Source organism: Engystomops pustulosus, chromosome 5 (assembly GCF_040894005.1).
Source record: "Engystomops pustulosus chromosome 5, aEngPut4.maternal, whole genome shotgun sequence".
NCBI classification, from domain to species: Eukaryota; Metazoa; Chordata; class Amphibia; order Anura; family Leptodactylidae; genus Engystomops; species Engystomops pustulosus.
The window spans coordinates 186,840,594-186,865,674 of NC_092415.1; the positions used below are offsets into that span (position 1 = coordinate 186,840,594).

The following is a 25,081-nucleotide window of genomic DNA, read 5'->3' on the forward strand; positions in this document are numbered from 1 at the left end:
TTTTATTTTCTGAGCGGAGCGGCCCCCACGCCGAGGAACGGTAGACCTCTGGCTTTCTCTCCCGCTCTGTATAGCTCCGTAGCATCTGTTCTTGTTTGTTCCATAAATATATTTGTCCTTTCCTCGGCGTGTAGATTCTCCATGGTGAGCAGAGGAATGTGCCATGTTTGTGTGAATACTAAACAGCCGCAATTTACTAAGAGGCAATTTAACAAGGGCCTTTTCTAAACTTCGCTTTATATTTGCAAACTTCATTAAATGAGATGACAGAGATGTGGGCGAAGATCAATAGTTTACTCTGCTGGAAAAATAATAGGGACCTTTTTCAGGATAATCGCTGCCATGTAAATGTTAAGTACCTGAACCACCTGCATCTCACAATCTGACTTTTATTGCTTCATTTTGTGGTTAACTCTTCCATAAGGAGAAATGCGCACAGTCACAGCGTAAGGACGCGTGTTAGCGGAATATATACATCAGGAAGAAAAATAAATCTGTGAGGGGAATCTTTTTGCCTCCATAGAGTTCCATATATATCACCGGAATCAATATTTATACCGCTATAATATCTAGGCAGGAATATCTTGTTTTTTTTGGCATATTGGTTTTCTTTGAGGAGAGACAATGGGAAAATGTAAGCAAATTATGCAAATTATTTCTCTACCTCCTATGGGTTGTTCGCCTAAAAGTTAGTTTGACCAATAGAAGAGTTCAGAGATGTGAAATTGATTATCTACATCGGAGGAGACATCAATATAAGATCAGTGGTGGTCCTTGGAACTCCCACTGCTTACCGAGAATGGAGGTCCAGCTCCGCTCTCAGTGTAGTGGCCAACTCCAGGAACTACAACTGGTTTTCCATTCAATTGAATGGGAGTTGAATGCAATTTCCAGGGGCAGAGACTACATAGTTGGGGTCCTGAGTGCCAGACCCTCTTCTTTTCTGAAATAGCATCAATTTTATGAGCCAACTAGGACCAGTACCAAAGTCTCCATGGATTTAAGGGGTCACCAAGGTCCACAAAAAACATGTACATAAACCTGGGGGGCTATAGAGAGATCGGTGCGATCTTTCTACAGCCCCCCTAGGTTTATAAACATGTTTTGTACTCCTGGAAAACCCCTTTAAATAATCAATGTCTACTGTTTATACACTAATAGCTATTCCTCCAGATTTGTCCATACATCTGCACTCTGGCCTCAGCAGAGCATGCATGTGTTCTCAATAGCTAGAGGTGAGTGTACAGTTATTAAGATACCTCTAGCACTGGCTTATCTCTCCATAGATATGTAATATGTCCGATTCTTCTTTCTCTCTACATCTGGTAGGCCACATACCAGATCTATTGAAATTGTCCATTCCTTTCTATATATATTTATATAAGCCGGACACATTGCGATTTGCCTTCTCTTACGCAGCCGTATTTCCTATAACACCGATCCGACAATGTAAGTAAATAGCCGGGTGATTGCATATGCTCCAATAACTTGTCTGTATACTCAGTGATTAAACCATTGCCTCCATAATGCCGCCAATACATTCACTGGTAAAGTGCGCCATTATACGTTTCTCACATTCAAATTAAAGGAAAATTACAAGTAAGCATATGCTCAACCTGACTCCGTCTCCACGCCGTCTCCCCTGCAGCTGTTGTTTCTTTATGACGAGTTGCTGTAATCTTCACATTTTTATCAGTAGGAGACACACGATAAGAGGGTGACCTCAATCCTCCCACTTAAAAGATATTCAGCCGCCAAATTTACATTTTCTAGATAATATTTTACTGTTGGGCCGGTGCAGCTGTCGCGAGACGTCGATCTCGGAGATTACAGAACTGTTGAGTAGAGATGTTATCTCTAATAGTCGTGTATTGCACGCGTCTCGCTTGCTTCGTGGTTGCGGATGTAGCAGAGCTGGATTTGTCACCTTTAGCAGTGCATGGTAAGGTCATGTACACATTGGGACACATTTACTAAGGGTCCAAACACCGCATTTTCGTCGGGTTTCCCGACTTTTTACCGTTTTGCCTTGAATTGCCCCGGGTTTTTGGCGCACGCGATCGGATTGTGGCGCATCGGCGCCGGCTTGCATGTGACACAAATCGGGGGGCGTGGACGTCGAACAACCCGGCTGATTCGGACAAACCGCGGAGATACATGCAATTATAGAAATAGGTTGCATTTCCAACATTAGCTTTAACTGTCTGTATCTCAGGTTCTGTAGGTCAGAAAACCACAGGCCTGGTGCGATCTCAAAAATGAGATTCTTATCTTTAATAATACACTATATAGCATGATGCTAGGTGCTAGAGAACCAAAGATAGGGGCATCCTAAATTATACTCCTGCAGCCTATAAATCTGACTCATCTCTGGCAAATACCACTCTTTTCTGCTCATTTTCACAAGACTTTGGAGATTTTTTTAAAATGTAACCAGGCGAAATTTCACATAAAAGAGAGAGAGAGCTAGAAAGGACATTTCATACACTACCTGGGGGGAGAGTAGTTTAATAGGATAAAATCACTTTAACATGCACACTTGGCCACAGTTCTTGGTCCATTGGTCTTGTAAGTGATTCCTAATGAGTAAAGTTATTGAGTTAAGAGGAAGGAAGAGCACCTATAGTCAAATTTAATCCCCGATGACAGATGAGCATCTCAGCTCTGCTACATCTACAATCACACCATAATTATATTAACCACTTCACGTCTAGACGTCTAGAACCTAAATGAACTTCCCTTGTAAATTTCCAGGAAAGGTCTTGTCATCTTGGCCACACGTCCCAAGTGTTTTACGGAAAGTCATGTGACTCTCTAGACTCTCGCCGGTCTAAAACTTTGACCACTAGGTTCAATGTTCCCTCTGGGGGGCGCAGGCGGCTCATATAGTCCATTAAGCAAAAGCCACTTTCTAATTATATTGATCAGATGGGTGAGGGTTAACAGGTTTTTTTAGGTCCCTGGTGAAGGATTGGAAGGATTTCTCTTAAATTGGTAGGGAATAAAAGATAGCAGATACATAATATGACTGTATGGTCACCGGTCACACTATAATCTCCTGCGCTGTATAAATGGGAATGGATGGGGCCTATCTCGGAGGGATGATTTCGAGTGCTCCAGATGTGCTGTCACCACAGAAACCAAAGCGATCCGCTACCACTTATTCCGGCTGTCTGAAAGCAAAAACCCATTATTACTATGCAGCTTCATTCATGATTTCAGGGCTATTACAAAGCGCGAAAAAAAAAAAAAAAGAAACCTATTTGCTATCCCCCGTGAGCGACTTACTGGTAATAACCTTGGCTCGGTCACAAGATACCACTAGACTTCCCATCCACCTGATCTCCGTCATGAGACGCATCGGAGAAGCTGCTTTCCTAGAGATAGAGACAATACCGTAGGGATTGACATAGGGACGGAGATGATTGCGGCGCGGGTTCTCTATTAATAGCAACAAAGAGAGTTTGGTAAAAAAAAATATTTTCCCTCCCTGACGGTTTTCTAGACTCTGACCTTATTATTGACTGGTAACAACATTGTAGAGGAGACATCTCAGTACAGATCTCATTTCTCTCTACAGCTGAAGATTTGCTTCTATTGCGTCCTATATGAAAGGTGTACTTATACAGTGTTACAGCACAGGGATGGGATCCGGACAGCAAAAAACGCAGATTATATAGAATAGAGGGTGGGGTTTAGCGGGAAAAGGGGGCATGCCCCAAGGATTATGCAAATGTGGAAGACCTTATACAGTCTTATACTTCACCAGATTTATCATGGAGTATTAGACAGTATGAGATACTTTTGGTAAATCTGCCCCAATGTATGTATATGTTCTCATTAAAGGGGTTTTCCATGAAGATCACAGGACCCACTTCATCTATTGAGTGGCCACCTAAGATGCAGGACATAGCATCCATTTTCCAGGGGACATCACTTCGTGTTTTGTCCACTGATCCAAGGAGGCCACTCATTGGATGAAGCAGGTCCTGTGACTCTCTAGAACAGGGCCTGAAACTAGAAGTCCCAGGGTATGGGAAGTACATGTTCTTCTTTTTTCCTACTTTATATTCATGGAAAATTCCTTTAAACCGTTTCCAGACTGAACACGTTAAAAAAAAAAAATCGGTCAAACCTTTGCTTCCCATTGTCTGTTTGAATGTGCATACTGCACTTGGGTGAGAAAGAAAACTTACTAGACACTCCAGCAGTCCTAGTCAGTGCCTGTGTCTCTGCTTTGAGCCTCAGTCCTCTCTTCTCTCCATAAATCTCTGTGTACTTACCTAATCTCGAACATATCTGAAAAGGCAGTCTGACTTGAGAGACAGAGACAGATTTGGGAGACATTTAGGAGTGGGAAGGAAGCCAGACAAGTGGAGGAATAAGCATTTTTCTTCAATATTAATGAATATGTATATATACATATGTATATATATATATATATATATATATATATATATATATATATATGTCATTTTATGCCAGCAGGGCCCTCATTCCTATTGTTTGATCTGACCATGTTTTACACTACAATGTCTTATTTTGTCTGAACATGATCAATAAAGTGCCACAGAATATGATGGAACTTCATATATATATATATATATATATATATATATATATATATATATATATGAAGAAAAATGCCTCTTTCTCCTCCTGTCTGGCCCACTAGTGCATACTACAGGTGCTAGTAATTTCATGATGCTGTCAGTGGAAGGGCCTATAGGAGTCCAGTTTGTTTAGTAGTTTCTGGCTCTCCCAGGGTTAACAGGTACTGATAGAGGAGCCACTTAGTATTGTAGGGCATTCATTTATTCACATATAGGGAGGGTGTTTTTCTTCGTCAGCATAAACAGCAGAATCCTCGGAGGAAGCGCATTCACACATGTACCCCCCTGGGCACCAGACGTGAGGCACATTGTTAACAGAGTCTTCTCTGCAGAGTCCTACATTGTTTGGCAGCAGATGGGAAGAGGAGAAGGGGACGAATACAAATGCTGTTTTCGAGGATATGGCATCGAAATTACAGAAAAATAAAGACAATTAGATCAGCGCCAAAATATGCGCTCGCCGGGGAAGGATGTCGGTCGGATTTCTAAGACCTTATTTGACTTTGTTGTGAACATTCCTGGAAGAATATTTTTTTTTTTGTTCTTCCAGGCGGGTTTCCTTCCTTGGGTAAAATCGGCAGTCAGGGAGTTGAAAGGATGTTGGAGACACGATTTTTGCAGCGGGCAGCAGAAGTCAAAAACATAAACAAGATTAGCTTTATCTGTCGCACACATCCTTCTATTCATCTTCCTAAACCTTAAGGAAAAGAAGGAAAGTAATTACATTGTATAAGGCTGTTGGGAAGGGTGGAATAAGATGCAGACAATTTTATAGGATCTCATAATGTCATCTAATACCAACGCCAAAAAAAAACGCTGCTGCGAATGGCGAAACCTGAAGCACAGGGACATCTAGTGGCCGCCTGTATGTAACTGCAGGGCATCAGCCATACACAGATAGAAGACAGTGTCCACATTTCTATAATAACAATAATAATAAAAATCTTTATTTATATTGCGCCATCATATTCCATTGGGCGGTACAGATCAGGAGGACATATACAAACGCAATAAGACTTTACGGATCAAACAATAGGAACAAGGGACCCTGTTAGAAAGAGCTTACAATCTATTTCTACTAAAATTTTGAATCCATATTTTTCAGTCTATCATATAATTTAGATGATATGTGTACATTGTATGTGTAGTGACTACTGTGTATTGCCATAACATTACAGTACAGTGAAAAACATGTATTTAAATCATTATGTATAATAAATATAATTATATTAATTATTAATTATATTAATAAATTATAATTCATTTATTAATCATAATTTATATGGTACTAACATATATTACAGAGCTGTAATCAATCTGTATTTCCTAGGCCTAAGGGAGTATAGATTTGGGTATTTTCTATAGGTCTATGAGCACTATGGCCTATAAGCTCTATGACAGACATGTTTAATGAGAAGCTTCCATATGACAATACTAAAGAACTTTCCTTAGTTCCTCCGACTAGAAATGTCCTTGCACAGACTAACACTGTCCAATCGGCCATCATAGTATCAGAGTGTGAAGAGACACACCCCTTTGTCACAAAGAACGGTAACACCCAGTGGTCAATTTAATCATAACTCTTTCTATGAGGAATAACAGAGGAACAGCAGAACACAGAGTCTGATGACCAGTCCGTACCAATGGTGATCTATAATATTGTACTATATCAATAATTCTATAGACAAGAAGTATAGACTGTTCCTGAATATCTCCCTCCTTCTGTGTGTTCATACAGAGCCACCACCCAGCGATCTCGACTGTAAATTTGGATGGGGATCAGAGAAGACAATTTGTAAATGGGAGCATGATAGTACTCAAGGACTGAAATGGACGGTACTGAACAGCAAAACGGGCCCAGTACAGGACCACACAGGTAAGCGTCACTCTGCTCATCATCAAGAATTGTATTAGGACACTGCCCTCTAGTGGGAGTGCACAGATTGCATTTTTATATTTATGTTATCTTATGTAGACCTTTGAGGCAGTCATCTTGAAAAGTATATGCAGCCTTCGCTATATAAAAGAAAAAGTGATAATTATTTTAATTTTCAGACAAAAAAAATTTAGTTTCTGAAGTGGAGAACAAAAAAAAAGTTACAAACGCTATTTCATTACTTATCTTTTACTGAACCAATAACATAGAGCTTAGCTGCATTCACCAATCTGAAAGCTTCAGAGCTCATCTTCCGGTATTCTCTACTGGCTGAGTATGATGTGCATCAAGTATCAAGTCTTATACTATGTTGGTCTCTAAATGGTCAGTAGTAGTAATGAGCGGACCTGTAGTTTCATTTCGAGTTCGGGATCGGCCCGATTGGTGGCTGAACAGCCAATCCTGTAAAATGACACCTTTTCATGGCCATGGCTAGTAGCAAGGGCCATCAATATGTCCGTGTCACATGGGCCATGGCTAGTAGCAAGGGCCATCACTATGTCCGTGTCACATGGGCCATGGCTAGTAGCAAGGGCCATCACTATGTCCGTGTCACATGGGCCACGGCTAATAGCAAGAGCCATCACTATGTTCGTGTCACATGGGCCATGGCTAGTAGCAAGGGCCCTCAATATGTCCGTGTCACATGGGCCATGGCTAGTAGCAAGGGCCATCAATATGTCTGTGTCACATGGGTGAACCCGAACTAAAATTATGGGTCCCCTCATCTATTTAACAAACTTTGCATAAATCAATAGTTCAAGTGACTACAAGAAACTTTGTAAAATATCTTATCAAAGAAAAATTGCTTCTTCCTCCACTTAATGTGGCTCTTATCCTCCCTCCTGCCTATTCTGCCTTTCAATTTGAAATATGTGCTGAATTTCATCTTGCTGGGAAGATTGACAGAAGATGACTGAGGTGTCATGGAGAGGGGAGGGGGAGCATTGAGTCACAGCAGCTAGGTCTCATCCGATGTTATCCAACCCCAACAAAATACATGAATGTGTATGGAAATTAGTCATTATGGGAGTAAAGCTAAGTCACTCCAGGAAACAGAATTGTGAATGCAGCTCTGGAGTATAGCACTGATTCAAACTCATGATAGTATGTTTTATATAGATTATATATATGTATGTATGTATATATATATCTTTCTTTTCCTTCTTTACCACTCTCCATACACTATAGTTGCAGGACACTGAGCCTGTATTATTGTACTAGTCTCGAGGTCCGTGACTTACACAGGAGCGTTCTCCTGACAGGGTTAGATTTATATCATCACTTTTCTCCTGGACGCCATTGTTTGTATTCTCTTCCCTCCTGTTTGATGGGCAGTGGGCAGAAAATTAACACTGCGTTTGATGAATTGAGCTGCTAATGAAACATGATCTAATGTACTCGAGCGGCCAAGTTTTCTTCATTTTGGACAGTGAGCCGCACACATCTCATGCAGTTAAGCGTTAAATAGACGGGTTATCGGTTCCACACAGTTGCTCCACAATACAATGGCTCTGCGATTTTACTGGAACTTTTTAAACAATTGTACATTTAAGCTTTTGTTTTCGTTTTTTTTTTACCAAATGCAATGAAAGTCGTTTTATGAAAAGAAGTCCTTATAAGCAGTGTCTATCTAAATTGGATGAGAATTGTGTGCTGGTTTAGTTTTTGAAATATTTTTGTAGCGGTCAAAGGTCGTGAACAGCATAACGCTATTTATCAAAATATTCATTGCCTGTTGCCACCACTGGAGGGCAGTATAGGGGCAGTATGATAAAACAATGCAGCAAACTGATTAGAATCAATCATTACGAACCATTAATGTAGAAGGAGATAGCATAGAATCAGAAATGCCAGAGAGCATAAGTACCAGTGAATCCCAAAGAGTCCCATACCAATGCCAGAGATTAAAATACAAGTAAAATATGAGTTCTGTACTTGTACGATACAATCCCATACTTGTACCATTATTCCCCTACCATTATAAATAACATAGCCATAAACCAGTACCCTACAAGTCCTGGAATACAGTATTAGTACCACAGAGACCTATAATAGTTCTACAAAATCTCAAACCAGCACCAGAGTCCCACATCGGTACCATAGCTACTTCCATAATCAAATAATACCAAACCAGTACCAGTGCTATGAAATATAAAAAAAAGTTGACTAGTTCACTACTAGTTTAAGCACCATAGGTTCCATTTGTGGTAATATGGAGCATTAAAGAATTAACTTTACCAGTACACAAAGTATCCTTATAATACTATAAAACTACAATATGAATATATATAATTGCTACCTCATACCTGTATCACAAAGTACTATCTGAGTGCTAAAGTCACATACTAGTACCAAAAAATTACCGTAACAGTGCCACAGAGGAGCAACATATTTACTGGTGTCCGATGGTGTACCACATGGGAAGTCCCATAGATTACTGTTACCATACCAGCCCAAATCTTACCAAAATACTTTTGTCTTTTGCAGGAGATGGCAACTTTATTTACTCTGAATCGGATGAAAGACACAGCGGTAAAGTCGCCCGCCTCCTCAGCCCTGTGGTACCTTCCATGAATTCCACCCAGTGTATGACGTTCTGGTACCATATATCCAGCTCCGACGTTGGCTCCTTGAGTATTAAACTACACAACGAAAGGCAAGAAGGTTACGACCAACTTCTGTGGGTAGCCGCCAGCGACAGCAAATATCACAACACGTGGCGGGAAGCTCGAGTTCCTCTGAGCAGATCAAACAGACCATATCGGGTTAGTTACATTGTTTTTCCGTGGTTTGTTCCATTTGTATATATACTTCAGTTATTAACTTTCCATAGGAAGTAAGTACGTTTTACGACTGGGAGTAGTAATTCCCAAGATAGAGATTAGCAACGTTCTTCTGGTGACCTGACTTCACCATTTGTTTCCAAGGCAGTTTATGATGTAAAAATATTGGTTCAAACACTTGCAGAATGTTCTAGAAGGGGTAACATGTAGCTCCTGGGCTCCAGTGCCAAATCTGGATAAAATGAGCCTAGTATGGATGCTCCATCACTAGGGGAGATGCATATGACCTGTATGTTGAGGTTTCTTAATCTATTTTTTGTATATCTAGGTGGTGGTCGAGGGCAAAATTGGCAAAGGGAGTTCCGGAGGAATTGCTGTGGATGATATCACCATTGCTAGTAAAATTGCTCCTGAAGATTGTAAAGGTATGAAACCAGCAAAATTGATGTGTATATAGACAGTCAAGACATTGGTGTAGACCTCCTTAAAGAACACTACTCTGTTAGAAATGGCTGATAACTGGGAATACAATGTTGTATCACAGCAAATGGGGATAAGATTCTTGAGTTTGTGTTGTGGTGGTCATACACGTTAGAAAAGGTTCAACCAATCTCGTTGAATTTGACAAGATTGGCCAACCATCTAATTCAATCTGACGCTCCATGGGTGGCACATGTCACGCCAAAGAGTGATTGAGCATGTTAGATCTCAATAATGCCCTAATCTTTGTTCTTACAATAACTTCCGGCCATACCACAAGATAATTCTACGGGATAATACATCAATAGTAAAGGCATCAGCGGAGGTTACGACAAATATCATCGCCAAATGAAAGTGGAATAAGACCCCATACACATCTGCTGGTGCCATATTATGACTCATTGGGGGGGATCTACAGATCGTTATACAATCACATGATTAGACATCCTACCATGAGTCTCACCAACACAAATAAGTTTCAGTATATAGATTGCAATTAAATTAATTACATTCTTTTGGGTTATTTAGGGCCTGAGCCACCAGAATCTGGAGCAGGAACTGTGGACCAAACCAATGTTAATAATCAAGGTAAGTCAAATGTGGTAATCTTACACATCTCCTACTAATCATGTATTATAGTGAAGTCGGACTATGGTGTAATAGGGCAGTAGTGAAATAAGACATAATAAGGTCAACAGACTGGAGACGGGTAGGGACAATGATACTAAACAACTTACTACATGTTAGTACATGATATGATATGGAAACTTGTTGGTGACGCCATAAATGACCCCCCCTCCATAGCATTTTCCCCCAATTTGTCCAGTCCATAGTAAAATCTTTGTAAACGGAGCTGTGCAGCAGATGTGAACGCAGACGGGATGTGCTACAGAGGAAGCCGTTTTATGGACGTACCAAGATATACAACTTCCTGTCTCTATAAATACTACAGGAGACTAAATGTTAAAAGATGATCCATCATTCCTGAATGTTAAATATCCAATGTCACAGGGATTGTTTCCCCTCTAGGCTACAGAATAATTTTGGCGTCCAATCTATCGCTTTATCGTAAACAAGCTGCAATATTGTACTGACGCGGGATTGATTTAACAGTTATCTCAACCGCGGCATAGATTTTGCTTTGGGCTTATCTACACCGCGCAGCTGTGATATTCGATCAATAAGACAGATATTATCCCTTTGTTTGAATCAAGTAAGGAAATTTCCTCTATTAAGTCTACAAAGTCTTCGGCTCCTCTTACCCTGTAGACATGTATAATGTGTAAGACGATAGCAATGGGGATTGTAAGGGAAGCTGAGAGTTGTAGTATCAAGCCCAGTTTAAGTATAAATCCAACTTGTGTATGTATGACACAGAATTTGTCATAGATACATGATGAATAAAGGTCCCGCCTCTTAGACCCGCCCCTATCTCGAGAATAAAGGTCCACAGACACCCCTTCCTGTGGGAGCGAAGCAAATTGTGAAGTATTATATGTTATTCACATACACTAACTGTAGCTGGTTGAGCATCGGGTATGGCCACTACCAGGGGTGCATTAGCCATGAGGCAAATTGAGCCTCTTGCCTCAGGTAGCACCACCTGCAGGGAAATGATGGGAAGCAATAAGGAGCACAGTCACCAGCTACAAAGTCTGTTCTCACCTGATGTAAGCATGGGGGTAAGACATTGCATTGAGAACCCAATTACTAAAAAACCTCATATGTTAATAGTGAATGGGGCACCGTTCTATAGCTTGCCTCAAGCAGCAGATAGTTTAGGTTCACCACTGGCCACTACCCAATGAAAAACTTTATCTGCATTACGTCTTTTACATCTTGCTAGGGCATTTGCAATGCATTTGCATTGCAAGGGGTTTTCCCAAGATTCAAGTTACCTGCTGATAAGTGGGGGTCTTAGTGATGAGACCTTCACAGACCATGAGAACAAGGGGTCCAATAGGGTTCGATGTCAGACCCCTCATTGTTCCCCAAGATGTCTGTGCCGTCCTATTCATCTCTATGGAGTTTGGCAATCTCTAACAGCTCCATAGAAATAAATGGGACAGCCCGGCCATGCTTCGCTTATCTCGAGGAAATGACAAGGAGTCCGACTGGGATAACTCTTGTGATCTGTGGGGGTCTCAGTGATGATATCAGTGATATCCTGTGGATATGGCCTAACTTGTTTCATGGGGAAATCCCTTTAAATATCTAAATTTCCGATACTACAGCCATGGAAATTATTGAAACCTAAAAGCACTAGGCACTAGAAGCCCAAAACATATTCTTCTGGCACACACAACAGACATCTATATGCAGTTGTAGTCCTAAGACTACCCCAGTCATGTCAAAGGGATGAAAACCACAACCCTAACCAATAACACAAGTATCAGACTACACCAGAACTACATCAGCTAACCATATATGACAAACAGTCATGGTCATCTATGGTCTAAGTAAGACATTTATGTATGAACTTTTGATAGACCATTTATAACCAACACTCACTATGACTATTCTTTGTTCCAGGTATCACACCCATCTATCCTGGTTGGAACAACGAAACAGTCGTCAGACATCCAGGTGGCGTCCTGAAGAATCTGGACCCCATTCTTATCACTATCATTGCGATGAGTGCTCTGGGGGTACTTCTAGGAGCTATCTGTGGAGTAGTCCTCTATTGTGCCTGTTGGCACCATGTCATGTCACAGAGGAACTTGTCTGCCTTGGAAAATTACAATTTTGAACTTGTGGACGGTGTCAAGTTGAAAAAGGACAAACTAAACACACAGAATACATATTCAGAGGCATGAAGGAGGCAAAAGGAAACGTAAATGTTGCAGATACTTTTCATGGAAAGACTTAAGTCAATCTTGGTGAAGGCGGACCGATGATCTTTTACTGTTTAGGCTAAAAAGTGCGTTGGTTGTCGTGAAGCCAAACTTCTCTCAGGAGCTTCAGTGAAAATACCTGAAAACTATGAACGTGTATACAATCTGAATCATGTACAGCTGGCTTTTCTGTTCGTTACTTTGTTTATGGATAATCAGATGCTGGTGTTGAGACCAATTTTGATCGATTTTATGGTTTTGTAACCTCTGTTTCGTTTTGTTCTGTTTCCTGCTGCGGATATTTCTCGGTTGTGCACAGAACCCAAAATGCGGTCACGAGACAACACTTGGCGGGGGTTCATTGGATGGACACATAGACCCGTGTGTCCTAACCCCTACACGTCTTTGGACTCGCAGCACGACTCTTACATGTTTGTGCATATCTGTTTGTGCTGTAACAAAGGCTTAGGAAGTCCTAAAAATGTGCCACTATGATGTTTTTTGGCAATTTTGAAGCAAAGCTATCCATTATTGTTGTGTTTCAGTGTTGTTCTGAAGCATAGTGCTTAAAAAAAACGTCTATACAGTACATGCACCATCATCAAATGCAACGGCAATAGGGGGTATCGGTCTACCCTTCGAGGAAATGTTGCGGCACTAGCTAGTGGATGTCCTCTCAAGTGCCTTTTTGTGTTTGTGTTAGTTCTGACTGTATTCTCACTGATTACAATAATGTTCTTTTCTTTATCATAGGCCCTTGTCGATAACTGTGTACTTGAGCAGCCATTTTTTTTGTCGATGGCCTCAATAAGGCAAGGGCTCTAGATAATCCACCACCTTGGCTGAAGAGCTTTTATTTCTGAATACCAATTCTCTTTTTTGTTTGTTTTTTTAAGTCGAAACCACACATTTATTGTAAAAAAGCTGCAATATCCCATTTGTGTTCTTCTCCGTAGAATGTATTTAACAAAATGTACTCAGCTCTTAGCAGACGATGTAAAGCTTTTGCCATTGACTCAAGAGGCAAAAAGCAACGTCGTGGCTAAAGTCCATCCTTTCATTTCGATTGAATAAGGGAAAGTTCTGACATTTACCCTACAAAGTTTAACTTTGACTTTCTGTCAGGAGGTCAGAAGCTTCGGTATCATTTTTCTAAAAAAAAAAGTCAGGTGCTTATATAATACTATATGGTAAAGAACCGTAACACGTTGTGTCTGAATGCAGACAAACCAAGGGAAGTTGGTGTCTAAGCTGTTCATACATGATGTAATTGTTTCTGTACCATATTATTATATTATTATATAAGTGTACGGCTAAATATATGTGGGCAATTTATGGTAGCACAAATGCTTTCAGAACTTAATACGGTCTATGATATAACATAGGCTTGTCGAAAGTAGCGCAATAGGCAATGAATGGTTCAGTAGGCCTTAGACTAAGTTCTACTGACTATGGATGGTTTCAACAGGGTAGTCACACAATCACAAATTACCTCTGCACCGCTCAATATTGATGACTGAACTTGCCAGTTTTGTCAGTACTGGTTGACCATCTAATGTGGGTGAGTGCCTCCAGATACTTTCATTGATGGTAGATGTTGAGTTAAGGATCAGGCAGGTGGATTTCAACATACCAGATCTTTTCATTCTTGGGGGAGTCAAGTCATATCAAGAGATGTCCAGATTTCCTCTCTCGCAATTTAGAACTTGTTTTCGAGAGGAATCATGTGTGGCAAGTAACATGGCCATATGAAGACCTGATATCACTTGGGCTGTACAATGGACTTTGGGTTCCTCTATGAAATGGAACTGTGATGAGATGCTATCTGGTGTAAACTATTTGACTATATACTGAGGGGAATGTACCTTTTTGTGACAATAGGTAGTATAGTCATTACTTTATGCCAATATGATATCCATGTTCTCAAAAATGACTTATACATCCCAAATTATTTTATAAATAAATGGAGTCAAGTCAAGTAGACTAGTTTAGGCATTTCTACCAAATCGTAAAACCTTTGGATCCTTTTATACATGTTACGTTGGCAGGTGATTGGTTCTATGTGCATTGCATTTATAGTATTTTGTTGGATGCTTTAGGTTCAGTTTATTCACCCGTTAGTTGCATTGTAATTTATTATTTATTACTTCTTTATAACATGTTAGGATGTTAGATGTTCCCTTAGCTCTATTATCCACCCATGTCTCGTGTGCTCCTGGAGAGCCGAAAACTGAGACGGCAAATGGATTTCTTAAATTATGACCATAATATGAACCTGCGAGAAAAGCTTTCCTGGCCGCTCTTATGGTGATCAATAAATACAGGTCTGGATGACTTGTAGGCTTGCAGGATTAACTGTTACAATAAAACCACAGCAGAAATGATGTCATAAAATTGGACTTGTGCTCTGTCGTGTATGGTACTGGGCTGGTAGCATCCCTACGGCATCACAAAGCGGAGACAGGAATATACTTAAGGTGCTATAAACCCCTGTCTGCTTGTTATGAGTTGGTCACAGAACACAAATACTAAGGGCAGAAGGACATTATGGGTCTGTCGAGAACTTGACTATCTTATATACCCTCTTGTCAATGCATACATGACTATGATCTTTCAGAACTCATCCTAGTTTAAAGTTAACTAAACAAATTAGATTGTCCAAACCTTTTCATTTCGGGAGGATTGGTGATCAAATAATGTGTCTTAAATGCTTGGAAGAAGGGATCAGACAAGTAGATGACAATCATCACTGGGATCTGGCAACATTGATGTCTAAGGGAAGCTTGTTCAGGTGAAGTGTATGGCCAAATAACTAGATGATAGTTTACCATGGATGAGATGAGTTTGTGTTGGTTCCTCAACAATTAAATCCATCAAGATCGGAGGAGATACCAAGCGATGGACCTTCTTTGTTGCCACTTTTGTGACATTCCCACCTCATAGATGGTTTATGGAATAATGGTCCCACCTCCCTTGATAATCAAAAAGTTATACGCTATATTCAACAGGTCACATTTTGGAAAGTAACATAAACATTTTAAAATCATCTTGTTATTATGGAAACAAGAGTTTTTCTTCGTTCCAATTTTATAGGTTCCATTCACGTTCTGTTGACGTTCTACGAAGAGCGTTGACTTCTGCCAAGCAATTTGTTAAAAAACACAAGGACCCCAATAAAATTTGACGGCCCACAATATAAGTTAATGGGATCCGTTAAGATTTATTTGGGTTTTAGGATCCTACAAAATGCTGGTCATGTCTAGATGGTAAATGGACACACACTACACTTATCAAGTGTGAAAATTACACACTCTTGTAGCACCTTTAAGCAGAACCCACTTTTGATGGAGTTTTTTTTAAATTTCTGTGGGCATTTTGACCATTTTTGTATATTTTGTGAATGACTTTAGCCTGTATTTTATTTAGCCATTTTTTTTAAAACTTTACAGGAAAATTTTGTAAAAATTTCCACCGTTAATTTGAGCTCTTATCATATCTGAACCAATGAAGGTGATTCTGGGGAAAAATGATACTGAATCTTTAGAACTGAGAGAAAGAAATCTTGCACTGAAAACTATATTTAAAATTATATGTTGATAACATTATTAACCCTTTATCAGCCAGAGAGGGGGATGGCGAACGTTTCCGTGGAAGATTGTTGCCCCCCCCCCCCCTCTCCCTGCGCTTGGACTCAAGGGTTTTGTTTGTAAAGGCAGTGTTAAAGAAAAATTGTTCATTTATATTTGTTTTAGATTTGTTTCATAATTTTTAAAATGTAAAAATAACATATTTTTTTTCTTTATCGAAAACTATTAAAAAAAAAACAAAAAACTTTTCTGTAGTAAAATGATTTCATTTTACTGGTATATTATTGCTTCATGTTTTGTATCATCATGAGATTTTGTGCAAATTTTTTTACAGAAAATTTTTATTTTGTATGACAATATGACACTTGTAAACTGTTGTTTTGGAATGAACTGCAAAGCCTTAACTTTGAACGACATTTGTATTCTTGGACATTGAATTGCATAATATCACATACAATAGAACTGTAACTTAATTCCCAAACGATGACTACTACATTCCAAAGATACAGTTGAAATAAACATTTTCATAAAATATTTCCACGTTCGATGTGACTTTATTAATAAAGTTTTTTTTTCCCCAAATCGGCAAAGAAATATTCTACAAATAGACATGGATGGGTTTTTTAGCTTCAAGAGAAGACCTCCAGGTTTCGGTCCCTACACCACAAGGACTCAATGTTAAGAGGAACCTGTCAGTAAATTAAATAACATAATAAACATATTTATTATAAAAACTACTATTAGAAAGCAGTGCAACCGCCCCTAAATTGTTACCCCTCGTGCCTATAAACTTTCACATTCTGTTTCAAAAGTTATAAGATCTACATCTTCCTTAGTGCTGTGTCTGGCATATTCATACATCTCCTCCAAAGCCGTGTCTACAGCACGAGGGAGGAGAGAATGAGGGGGCTGATTTCTCTTCAGGGAGTAACACAGAGTCAACATCTATCTCAACACACTCACATCCCTTCCATCAGGAATTATCTTCAGCGAGTCACACACAGCCAATATCCTTCACAACTGTCTCATTCCGCCTCCCTCAGGAATTCTCTTCAATGAGTCACACACAGACAATGGGGCACATTTACTTACCCGTTCCGGAGGAGTTCCCTGAGGTGCGTTGTCCGACGACAATGCACTGTGCCGCGATTCACTAAGATCGTGCACCCGATTTCCTGAATGTGTTGCTTCCCCGATCAGGTCCGCCGAAGTTCACCATCTTCTTCCCGGTGTCTGTAAGTACATGTCTTGTGACACAATTTTAAAGTAAAATCCCGCGGTTTGTCCGAATCAGTCGGATTGTCCGATGGCCCGCCCCCTGATTTGCGATGCACAAAAGCCGGCACCTCTGCGCCAAAATCTGATCACACGCCGAAAATGTCAGAATATCTGACTAAAGTACGGTCCACGGGACACTTAGTAAATGTGCCCCAATGTGTCTCTCAACACCCTCATTCCCCCTCACCTGGAAGTCTCTTCTATGAGTCACACACAGCCAAAAGCTCTCTCAATGCCCTCACCCCCACCCTCAGGAAGTCTCTCTAATGATACACACATACCCTAAAGCTCAACTCCCTCATTCCCTCCTTCATCAGGAATTTCTCTTCAGTGAGTCACTTAGCCAATGTCTCTCTCATTCCTGAGGGATGGGGGCCGAGTGAAGAGAACACTCGGTGAGTGTTCTATCAAGGTGGAAGCAACTTTTTTAAAAGCGATATTATCAGATTCAGACATAGATAGAGGTAAATACTGTAGTGGAGAACAAAGCCAACAGCTCCTTCCTTCAGTACAGTGAGCAGGAGAAATGGTGACATCATTACACCGTGCCTTATGCTCAAAGCAGCTGACTATAGTGCTGGGAGTGGTATAATGACTTTACTGGGTCTTAGTTTAGTTAGTTAGTATGTTTTTTTTATTTTAATTCTCAATGTAGGGCTTGTGGGGAACATCACTTGAACGGGAGGGGGGACATCACTTAATTGGGGTGGCATCAATTGCTATGGGCAGCATTCATTTCTGGGGGACATCAATTGCTGGAGAACTATGAGGAATATTCATTTCTGGGGGTACTGTGAGGGACATCCATTGCGCTGGGGGAGCTGGGGGGACATCAATTCCTATGGGGAATATTAATTTATGGGGGAGGGGGGCTGTAGGGCACATCCATTAATGGTGGTGGGGCTGTGGGGGACATCGATTGCTGGATGGGCATCCATTCGTGAGGGGGCTGCAGACATCAATTGCTGTTGGACCTTAATTGAAGGACATCTACCATCTGTTTCAATGATGGTAGATGTCGAGGATTACTTTATCCACTAAGTGGAACTGTTCTTAGTGCATGAAGAAATAGCAGTTAAAAAGATAAATCTTTTTTTTTAATCTGTAAATTAGCCAGAGGTGCTCAGGCTGACATCACCTGAGCGCCTCTCGGTATTGCCAGCTTCCAAATTATTCTGCCCTGCAATGTAAATGTACCTCTTCCTCCTGCCAGAGGAGCTGGGAAGCGGATTGGTGACATCAGAGAGCGGGGAGGGAGCACTCTCCGAGTTCTTGGGCAGGAGCAGGAGGTACAATTACATTGAGGGGCGGAAAAAATTTAAAGGCAGTGAGTCGAGAGGTGCTTGGGTGATGTCAGCCTCCCTCTCCGGCTAATTTACAAACAAAAAGCTCTCTGTGAGTGTGCCGCTTCTTTATGCACTAAAAACAGATGTCCTTTAACTGGGGACTGTGGGGGACATTACATAATAGGGTCTGTTGGGGACATTATATACTGGATCTGTGGGTGACATTACATAATAAGGTCTGTGGGGGACATTATATACTGGGGCTGTGGGGGACATTATATAATAGGGTCTGTGGGGGACATTATATACTGGGGCTGTGGGGGACATTATATACTGGGTCTGTGGGGGACATTATATACTGGGTCTGTGGGTGACATTACATAATAGGGTCTGTGGGGGACATTATATACTGGATCTGTGGGTGACATTACATAATAGGGTCTGTGGGGGACATTATATACTGGGGCTGTGGGGGACATTATATACTGTAGCTGTGGGGGACATTATATACTGGGTCTGTGGATGACATTACATAATAGGGTCTGTGGGGGACATTATATACTGGATCTGTGGGTGACATTACATAATAGGGTCTGTGGGGGACATTATATACTGGGGCTGTGGGGGACATTATATAATAGGGTCTGTGGGGGACATTATATACTGGGGCTGTGGGGGACATTATATACTGGGGCTGTGGGGGACATTATATACTGGGGCTGTGGGGGACATTATATACTGGGGCTGTGGGGGACATTATATACTGGGGCTGTGGGGGACATTATATACTGGGGCTGTGGGGGACATTATATACTGGGGCTGTGGGGGACATTATATACTGGGGCTGTAGGGGACATTATATACTGGGTCTGTGGGGGACATTATATACTGGGGCTGTGGGGGACATTATATACTGGGGCTGTGGGGGACATTATATACTGGGGCTGTGGGGGACATTATATACTGTAGCTGTGGGGGACATTATATACTGGGGCTGTGGGGGACATTATATACTGGGGCTGTGGGGGACTTTATATACTGGGGCTGTGGGGGACATTATATACTGTAGCTGTGGGGGACATTATATACTGGGGCTGTGGGTGACGTTACATAATAGGGTCTGTGGGGGACATTATATACTGGGGCTGTGGGGGACATTATATACTGGGTCTGTGGGGGACATTATATACTGAGGCTGTGGGGGACATTATATACTGGGACTGTGGGGGACATTATATACTGAGGCTGTGGGGGACATTGTACACTGGGGCTGTAGGGGACATTATATACTGGGGCTGTAAGGGACATTATATACTGGGGCTGTGGGGGACATTATATACTGGGGCTGTAGGGGACATTATATACTGGGGCTGTAGGGGACATTATATACTGGGGCTGTGGGGGACATTATATACTGGGGCTGTGGGGGACATTATATACTGGGGCTGTAGGGGACATTATATACTGGGGCTGTGGGGGACATTATATACTGGGTCTGTGGGGGACATTATATACTGGGGCTGTGGGTGACATTACATAATAGTTCCTTTGGGGGACATTATATACTGTGGGCTGTAGGGGACATTATATACTGTGGGGGGACATTACATAATAGCTCTCTAACAGTTATTAACCCCTTACTGACGTGCGTCATACTAGTACAGCGTGCATCGGTTCCCGGTCCATGGAGAGGGCTCGCGGGCATATTGCAGCAAAGACTTACCAGTAACAACCACGATCGGTGCTAGCAATGCTGACGACGGCTTCAAAAAGATGGCGTGCATCTTTGCCGCGGATCATCGCTCCCCGTGATGTCAATTTAGATTTATTGTTAATACTGCTCCTTAAGGCAACCAAAAAGTTAAAATCCAAATGTCACAGAGACCAAAACATTTTTGTCTAGGGTTACATTTATAAAATATACAGTTCCAACTTACATACAAACCTAAAGAACCTATCCTATACGTAACCCAGGGACTGCCTGTAAATGGAAAAAAAAACTTCTCCTGAGGATGTTCTTCCTTAACTGGATTCCCTGGCCACAGGCCCTTAAAGGGGTTGTCAAGGTATAGACTTTTTATATGGCTGGGGGGCTTTAACCCCTTAAAGGGAACCTGTCATCAGGGAGGTAATTTTTACATGATGACAGGTTCCAATGGCCTGTGGCGTGTTCATTTAAAAATATGCCTTTATCAACATCATCTATAAATTCAGCGCTTTGTGATTGATTATTTCACATTACCTGGCTCCTTGTCATTAGCATGTGGTGAGTCCCCGGGGTGGGGCAGTTCGAATGGAATGAGTTGTTTTCTCCTCAATCCCACCTCCCATCTTCCTCAATCAGGGAGCAGAAAAGAGGCTGGGGGAGGAGAGATTGAGGAGAAGACCACTCATTCCATTTGATCTGCCCCCACTTGGGACTCACCACATACTGCTGGCAGGGAGCCATGTAATGTGAAATAATTAATAATTAAAAAGCATGGAAATTATTCATATATCTGACAAATGCATTATTGAATGAACACACCATAAGCTATCGGTATTCATTAAAGGGGCGTTCCCATCTGAACATTTACATTTTAATTCATCTTCCATATACAAACATTTCTTCAATTGGATTTTTGGATTATTATTTAAAAAAATGTACCTATGTGAAGATAATTTCCTATAAATCCTCCAAAACTATAATAGCATATATCCTTCACAACAAAAAACTTTTAAAAGAATAAATGAAAAATGAAGCCCAAATTACCCAAATTATTTCTAATTATCCATCATACAAAAAATTATTAAAAAATTAAACGCGATCAAAAAGCTTTATAAACCCCAAGTGTGTACAAATAAAACATATAGGTCTGTGTGCAAATAATAAGCTCTCTCACTGCCACGTTAACAAAAAATTATGGAGTGATGGTGAAAGGTAAATTTTTCTCAAAAGATTAAATTTTGAAATAAAGACAGAAAATTTTGCACAGCTTTCTATGATATAATGAGCTGTGCACCTGTGTGACCAGGGACATAACAAGCCATGCACCTGTGTGACATCACATGACCAGTGATATAATGAGCCGTGCACCTGTGTAACATCACATGACCAGTGATATAATGAGCCGTGCACCTGTGTAACATCACATGACCAGGGATATAACGAGCTGTGCACCTTGTGACATCACAAGACCAGGGATATAATGATCCAAGCACCTGTGTGACATCATATGACCCGGAATATAACGAGCTGTGCACCTGTGTGACATCACATAAAAAGTGATATAATGAGCCGTGCACCTGTGTGACATAACATGACCAGTGATATAACAAGCCATGCACCTGTGTAACATAACATGACCAGTGATATAACAAGCCATGCACCTGTGTGACATAACATGACCAGGGATATAACGAGCTGTGCACCTGTGTGACATAACATGACCAGTGATATAACAAGCCATGCACCTGTGTGACATAACATGACCAGGGATATAACGAGCTGTGCACCTGTGTGACATAACATGTCAAGTGATATAACAAGCCATGCACCTGTGTGACATCACACGACCAGGGATATAACGAGCCGTGCACCTGTGTGACATCACATGACCAGGGATATAACGAGCTGTGAACCTGTGTGACATAACATGTCAAGTGATATAACAAGCCATGCACCTGTGTGACATCACATGACCAGGGATATATAACGAGCCGTGCACCTGTGTGACATCACATGACCAGGGATATAAGGAGCCATGCAGCTGTGTGACATCAAATGACCAGTGATATAACAAGTCGTGCATCTATGTGACTTGACCACATGACCAAGGACATAATGAGCCGGCAGCTCCCTGCACTATTACTCCATCTATTATTACTCTAACTATTACTCTATTACACTATCCTCTGGTTCTGAATTATGTAGCAGAGCTGGCAGGTTATGACATCATGTTATGCTGCCATCTCTGCTTGCTGGCTCCACTGTTACATACAGCAGAAGAGTAGGGAGAGAAGCTGCAGCGGGGAAAGGGAAAGATGAGTATATATGTGCAACACCCTCGCCGATGCAAGGCAGAGCTGTGTTTGCGAATACGTCCCACCATGTAGCTTACTGTCTGTGTAGGGTCTAGTCAGCCCCACAGCATGTCACTACATCACACTACATGGGGACATTGCAATGGTAGATCCTGCCTGGCAAGGCAGGAGTTAAGTGTTCTGTATGATGTAAGATCTATCATCCAATCACCTGTATTACATTCTGTCCAATGTAAGCTGAGATGTAATTGGAGGAGCAGCCACCACCTGACCAGGGGAGTTACTAGACCCTGTCAGGAAACTTCCAGAACAAGAGGAGTCTCTCCCAGGAGGGAGAAGAGAGCAGTCAGACTAGGAGTCTGCAGCAAGCAGACTGGAGTAACTCCAGTCTAAACTCTAGACAGCTAGCATACCAGACCAGAGCAGGAAGAGCCTAGCCCCTGCCTGAAGAGTGTAGCTAATAGCTAAGAGTTAGTGAGGAAAGGGGTATCATCCTACCTTTAAGGGTGATACCTGAAGCAACCCAGGAGAAAGCTGAAGCATCCTTCCAGGACACAGCTACCTCCCAGCCTGCCATCTGCATCCAGGCTGGCGCTCTACCTCCTGTGGCTCCCTCCAACTTGCATCTCAGCACTCCACCATTCTGTTAAAGGCACGTTGCTGATGTACCTGTCGGTTCCAATAAAGAACTGTAAGTGTTTCTGTTCAACCTCTGCCTCCGTCTGGTCCCTGCTACTCCGGCTGTCACCATCACGGGCACCCTGTCCACCACACAGAGACTCATACTCTAAGACCAAAGGGTTGCCCCAGGGAGATCCGCTATAGCAGCCTCTCCCTCATCATTTCTTGCCAACACCACCCTGCTGGAGACCTGCCAGGCTGTAGGACAGCCCTCCGGTTCCCCATACCATGCACCATGACACAAGCGTGCTTAGGCCGCAACCGCCAGCCACTCAGGTACTGCGGGCCCCGGCTGTCTCCAGGCCCCAAGAAAAAGGCTAGGCCCCGGTGGGGGATGTTGCAAGTGGCGTCACTAACAGGATTGATACTTCTGTGCCTTATAACGGCATTAAAGACTATCCTTTATTGAAAAAGACTGTGCTGCCTAACCCTGCTACCATTCGGGTATAGGCCCAAGTGATTGTGTGTTTCTGCATTGAACTGTATTACTGCTGCCACGTGCTGTCGAGCACCGCTCCAGCACTCAAGAGGTTAAACCCTGCAAAGAACTGTGTCAGCTCTGCTACATCCGGCGCTGCCGCGCCTGAAGACTTTACCTCAGAGAACTGTGGCGCAGCAAGTAATTCCCGCCAGCCAAAACCTTCACTGGCGGGAAACCCAGATGACACACCAAGCTCCACCCACGCGTGAAGGGCGGGAACCCCACCTCCTGTGGCGCAGGAAAAAATAGAGCCCGCCACAGCTCTTGGCGGGAAGGTCTTGGACTCCTCCCTCTGGCACGAAGCAGACTTCCTGCCCCGCCTTGAAGAAACGCCAGAACTCGTGAGGATCTTGGACAGTGAGGTCAGCACCATGTGGGGTCCTCGGCCACTTCCTGCGGTGGAGCAACCAGAGTTCTTCGAGGTCCTGGAGACCATGGTTGTGATCTCTGCTCAACCGGTCCGGAGGCCCTTCGCTGGGCACCGGTTGCATCGTGGACTGACCCGAGCCTTCGTCACCAGGACATACTTCCAGACGGTGACGGAGCGCCAAGTACCACCCGGGCGGTTCCTAGTGCCTCTCCCGGCTACCATGCTGATGCCGCGGGCCCACGTGGAGGCGCCACGTGGGGAGGCCCCAACTCCTGTAGAGCCAGCGCCTGGGCCTACTGCTGCCGTGCGACCTGCACCGAGGCCAACTGCTCCTGCTGACCCGCCTGCCAGCCCTGCTGTGGTGGTTCCTGACCCTCCGGCTGCTCCTGCTCCAGTTCCGGCATCTGCCCGACAACCTGCGAGGCCCGAGCCTACACCGGAGCGACCTACCCCAGCACCGGCACCTCCGCAGCCTCGAGGCCGAGGTGAGGCCCTCCGCTGGCGCCGGGAGAAGGAGGCCCAGTGCTACATGGCTGGCCGGTCTAGAGAGGGAGCCTGGGTGAAACAAAACCGCACCACCTGCATGGTCCGGTACTTCGACCGGCAGCGTGGCTATGGCTTTGCCACTCAGGACTACACCGGACGGGAGGTATTTATTCCCCGCCGGTCCGACAAAACGCCTGACTTGCCGGAGACGCTCCACAATCTGAGACCGGGGGAGTGCAT

The 25,081-nt window shown here is 42.5% G+C and overlaps 1 protein-coding gene across 1 annotated transcript in view; it reads left to right on the forward strand.

Annotated features, from left to right (window-relative positions):
* Positions 1–16,770, forward strand: part of NRP1 (neuropilin 1) — a 133,280-nt gene extending 116,510 nt beyond the window's left edge. The window contains 6 exon segments of the mRNA XM_072154040.1: positions 6,352–6,489; positions 9,040–9,317; positions 9,664–9,760; positions 10,344–10,403; positions 12,348–12,584; positions 12,587–16,770. Coding sequence (XP_072010141.1) covers positions 6,352–6,489; positions 9,040–9,317; positions 9,664–9,760; positions 10,344–10,403; positions 12,348–12,584; positions 12,587–12,684 — 908 coding nt within the window. The 3' untranslated portion in view covers positions 12,685–16,770.
* Positions 16,771–25,081: the final 8,311 nt, after the last annotated feature.